The following is a 3824-nucleotide window of genomic DNA, read 5'->3' as shown; positions in this document are numbered from 1 at the left end:
AAGGAAAATCTTCTATAGCTAACCTTGTAGCGTTCATTTGCTCTTCAAACTAGAAGAGAAAAAATAGGAAATAGCTCAGGTACAGCAAAAAACTGCATGTGCATTCTAAATCTAAGCAGAAGAGTAACTTGTGAAACCAAGAGAGGGAAAAAGGGAATAGCAAGGACAAGAGAAAAATGATATTTGTACCTCAGTTACTACTTTTGTAAAGATTTCAGAAGGGAGAAAGGTGAAGGAAGACCCACTATCAACTAAGGCTTGAAATCCACTTTGCTTTGGACAGGTACCCCCAACACAATAATGTTGAACTTCAACAATATAGGTATTGCTGGTAAAAATTACGAGTAGGAACGTAAGATAAATGTGCAAATGAAGTTGTTTAATTTGTCTATCAAACTAAACATAGCACAAAAGAATAGAGGAGATACATACTAATTTCCATCCAAAGATACAAATGAACTTCGTCTTTGATTTTCAGGCCCTTTATCACCAAAGAAAATTGTGCCAGAATTGCTCTTTCCAAAACACAATGAGAATGAGTGTGGAACAAATCCAGACTTCGCCAGCAAACTTGGAACAGAAATTTCTCCTGGCCCTAATCCCATCACCCCATCTGGAGCAGCTCCACTCAAATAATTGCCACTTTGTTTGCTACCACAGCTGCAATTAGTTATTAGGTAAAAGAAAACCACATTCATCAACCAACTGGTAAATACTGTAACTTGACAACTAGCAGCTAGGCGACTAATCATATTGCCAAAAATAAACAGTCACAACTGAGACAGCTATAAAAGGTGTCAAGGTTCAAGGGTCAAATCTTCTCATTGGAGAATCCTTTGTTACATTCGGCTAAGGCACCTACAAACTCGCTCATAATGGAACTCATAAAGTAGGTCTATCAAGTCTTCTTTTGTCACAAAGCCATTGAGCTGATCCTACTTACAATAATACAGAACTGGAAAAGAAAAAAAAAAAAGCATACCCTATAACAATAGGAGCTAGCACAGAACCTTGATGTTCATGTCCACCAACTGAAGTCAAATGCAATTGGTCCTCAAAAAGAAAACCCGAACTTGATGTATTTTCAGAATAGTAGTTAACAGTATAAGGGCAGTGTTCCTTTGGACTCCGGCAGTTAGGACCCAGTTCACATAATTGATGGCTGCAAGATAGATGCTTGCTACTGCTTGATCGTGCTGGGCTATACTCATTCAGATCTTTATCCTGCATAATAGATGCCCCAAATACAAGGGAGCACCTGCCAATCAATCATTGGAGAATTAACTGCTAAAACTGTTCACATGATGAGATACACTGTCACTTTTAAATACTTCACTGATAAGAGATTAATTAGCTCAACTGAATAATGAGTTTTAATAGCTATAAAAGAAAAGTAAAAATGGCTTTTCTATTTGTTCAGTAAGAGATGAACCAGCCAAAATGTACATGCCCAAATCAGTCCAAGAATTTGAAGTAGGAAAAAACTAATTTTCTACACCTTGAATCCTCCATATCTTAATATAAAAATGTTTTACTTAAACAGAAAATGACTGACAGAGGAAGCTGCGAGATGCAACAAAATCTAAAATCATTAAACCTTTTACTAGTTGGCATATCTTTAAACGAAAATCAATGCCTTTCAGAAAGAAAATGTTGAGGTTCCAAGATAATATATCAGGGTATAGCAGTAACTTGAAGAGTTAAGACCGCAGAAGCTTGGACTTTGAGGTTGCACAAAGCATCAAACGCACAAGTAGCTTTAACTTGGACAGAAAAATTGCAGAGCACAATTGATGTTGTAAGAGTTTATATGTTTATATATCTTCCTTTAGAGTAACTACATCAAATTAAATTAAGCATGCTATAATAGTTTAGTGGTCCCAGCCGTCCCACTGTAAGTGAAGGTGATTTCGCCCTTGGAATTAAGTTGATGGTAGTTTCAAAACCACGCTTGTGTTTTGAAACAAAAGAAAGGTCAAATATTACCAATAAGAATAAACAGTCAAATGCAACATTTAACATTAGCAACCTACCAACATTGAGTAGTTGCTTGAAGACAATGGAGCGCATTGTACACAATTGCAAGGGAGCCAGAGCAGATCACTTCCAGTATCCAAGGCGACAAGAAATGATGCATTTGGTGTCCCTATGTCAATCCACACATAATGCAGCCTGAATAATAGTAATCCAGAGCAATCAAGACACTTGATTAGAACTCGAGAAAAAAAGAATTCTTTTACTCGGCAAAGATCTCGACAAAATATTTGATGCAATATTCAATACTATCACTATTTGAATTGTCAAAGGTTTTGGATTTTTGGTTGAGCTTCCCTTCCTTGCAAAGCAAACATAGTCAAGCAATGGAAAGAGAAAGGAAAAGACCTTCCTTGTGCACAAACAAACCATCATTAGCAAAATCCCCCCTTCCAACCTCTCCTACAACATCCATTTCATCAAGGAAAGATGAAACGAACTCTCCAACACTTCCACTCCTCTCCTCTAGGGGAGACAAGGGAACATAATCACCCACCATCACATGAATCTAAAATCCCCGAGCTCCATACTAAGGGGCATGTTCGAAAAGATGACCTGTCAAGAAAGGTGGAACTGCCGTGTTCATATACTAATATTGTTAAAGAGCTTAGCATTCTTATTCTTATTTTTCAACATAACTTTTTCTTGTTCCCAGTATATAGGGGCTTCGGATTTTCTTAATTTTCTAAAAGAAGAGCCAACTACTAAAATAAAAGGGGAAAGGAGATCTCTTCAAGATTTCTAAAGACGAATAACTATGAGGCTTGACACTTGTCAAGAAAATGGCCTAACGGCATGGAGAAAAACATGTGACCAACTTGTATCATTTCAATATTTCAACCATGGACAATCTAGAAGAGTATTTATTCAAGGAGGCAACAACACCAAGATTTTAACTTCCAAAAACAATTCAACTCATTGTTCAGTTGGGGAAAAAGTTGGATGATTTTAGTAGCTCATTTCTTTCACATATCTAAGAGGGAGTACCAAAGCCCCACTGGAGGACAGCAACTATGAGGTCACTTATCTTATGCTTTTTCAACTAAAACTTGAATATCATAAGCAAAAATAATTGACTCCTTATGCAACAGTAATTCAAAGAACTAAAAAAAAAACTCAAAATCCACTACAGCATTGCGCATTATAAGCTTCAATTTCTAATAAATCTCTTAAACTGATAGTATTAAGCAGTATTACTAACCAACTCAAGTCATTTCCATAGAAATGAGTTTCACTTCCTTCAGATGGAAACAAAAGCTGCTTCTGCGAACCAAGCTTAAGTCTCTGTCGCTTCCAATCATTACTAAGTAGCAACCTCATATGCTCCACACTCTCGCGGTTCGGCCACGTCATACTCTTCCCTTTAGATGCCCAAAACGACACCGCTTCATCTGAGAACCCGTGAATCAACCTCGACGAGAATGTATATCCGGCGGCAAGCTCAACGGAAAGCATCAACACCACCGTCGTCAGTAGTACAACTGCCGTAAGAGAAATCGCCATTGAAGCAAAGCCCTAGAGGGTAGAGATTTTTGTTAGGTGTGAAGAGAAATAGAGAATCCGAGGCTTTTTTTGTTTTTTCAAGTAAGAAAACTGGGGACTAACGGGGGAGTGAGTGTTCACTGTTCATTGACAGGAAAAGTCATATCGCCATTCTAGATTTTACTTTTTTCTTTTCTTTTTCTGACAAGCACCACTCTTCGGTGAAAAAGAAAACACAAAGAAAAAGACAAATACCACTCTTTAAATAGGCGTTTGGCCTTGCGATATCATATCACAATATGGTGTCG

General features: G+C 37.5%; 1 protein-coding gene across 1 annotated transcript; it reads right to left on the bottom strand.

The window, feature by feature from the left end:
- Nucleotides 1-4: 4 nt before the first annotated feature.
- Nucleotides 5-3610, bottom strand: LOC125851436 (aspartic proteinase-like protein 1; the record flags this gene model as incomplete). Its single annotated transcript, XM_049531229.1, has 6 exons — nt 3236-3610; nt 2034-2172; nt 983-1224; nt 433-660; nt 190-328; nt 5-49 (listed from the first exon to the last, which is right to left on the bottom strand). Coding segments are annotated over exons 1-6 (1095 nt in total), but the record flags the coding sequence as incomplete, so codon positions are not given.
- Between the last annotated feature and the right edge of the window lie 214 nt (nt 3611-3824).

Source organism: Solanum stenotomum, unplaced genomic scaffold (genome assembly GCF_019186545.1).
Source record: "Solanum stenotomum isolate F172 unplaced genomic scaffold, ASM1918654v1 scaffold25681, whole genome shotgun sequence".
Lineage (NCBI taxonomy): Eukaryota > Viridiplantae > Streptophyta > Magnoliopsida > Solanales > Solanaceae > Solanum > Solanum stenotomum.
The sequence above is the reverse complement of the archived record's forward strand: the minus strand, read 5'-3'. Positions and strand labels throughout refer to the sequence as shown.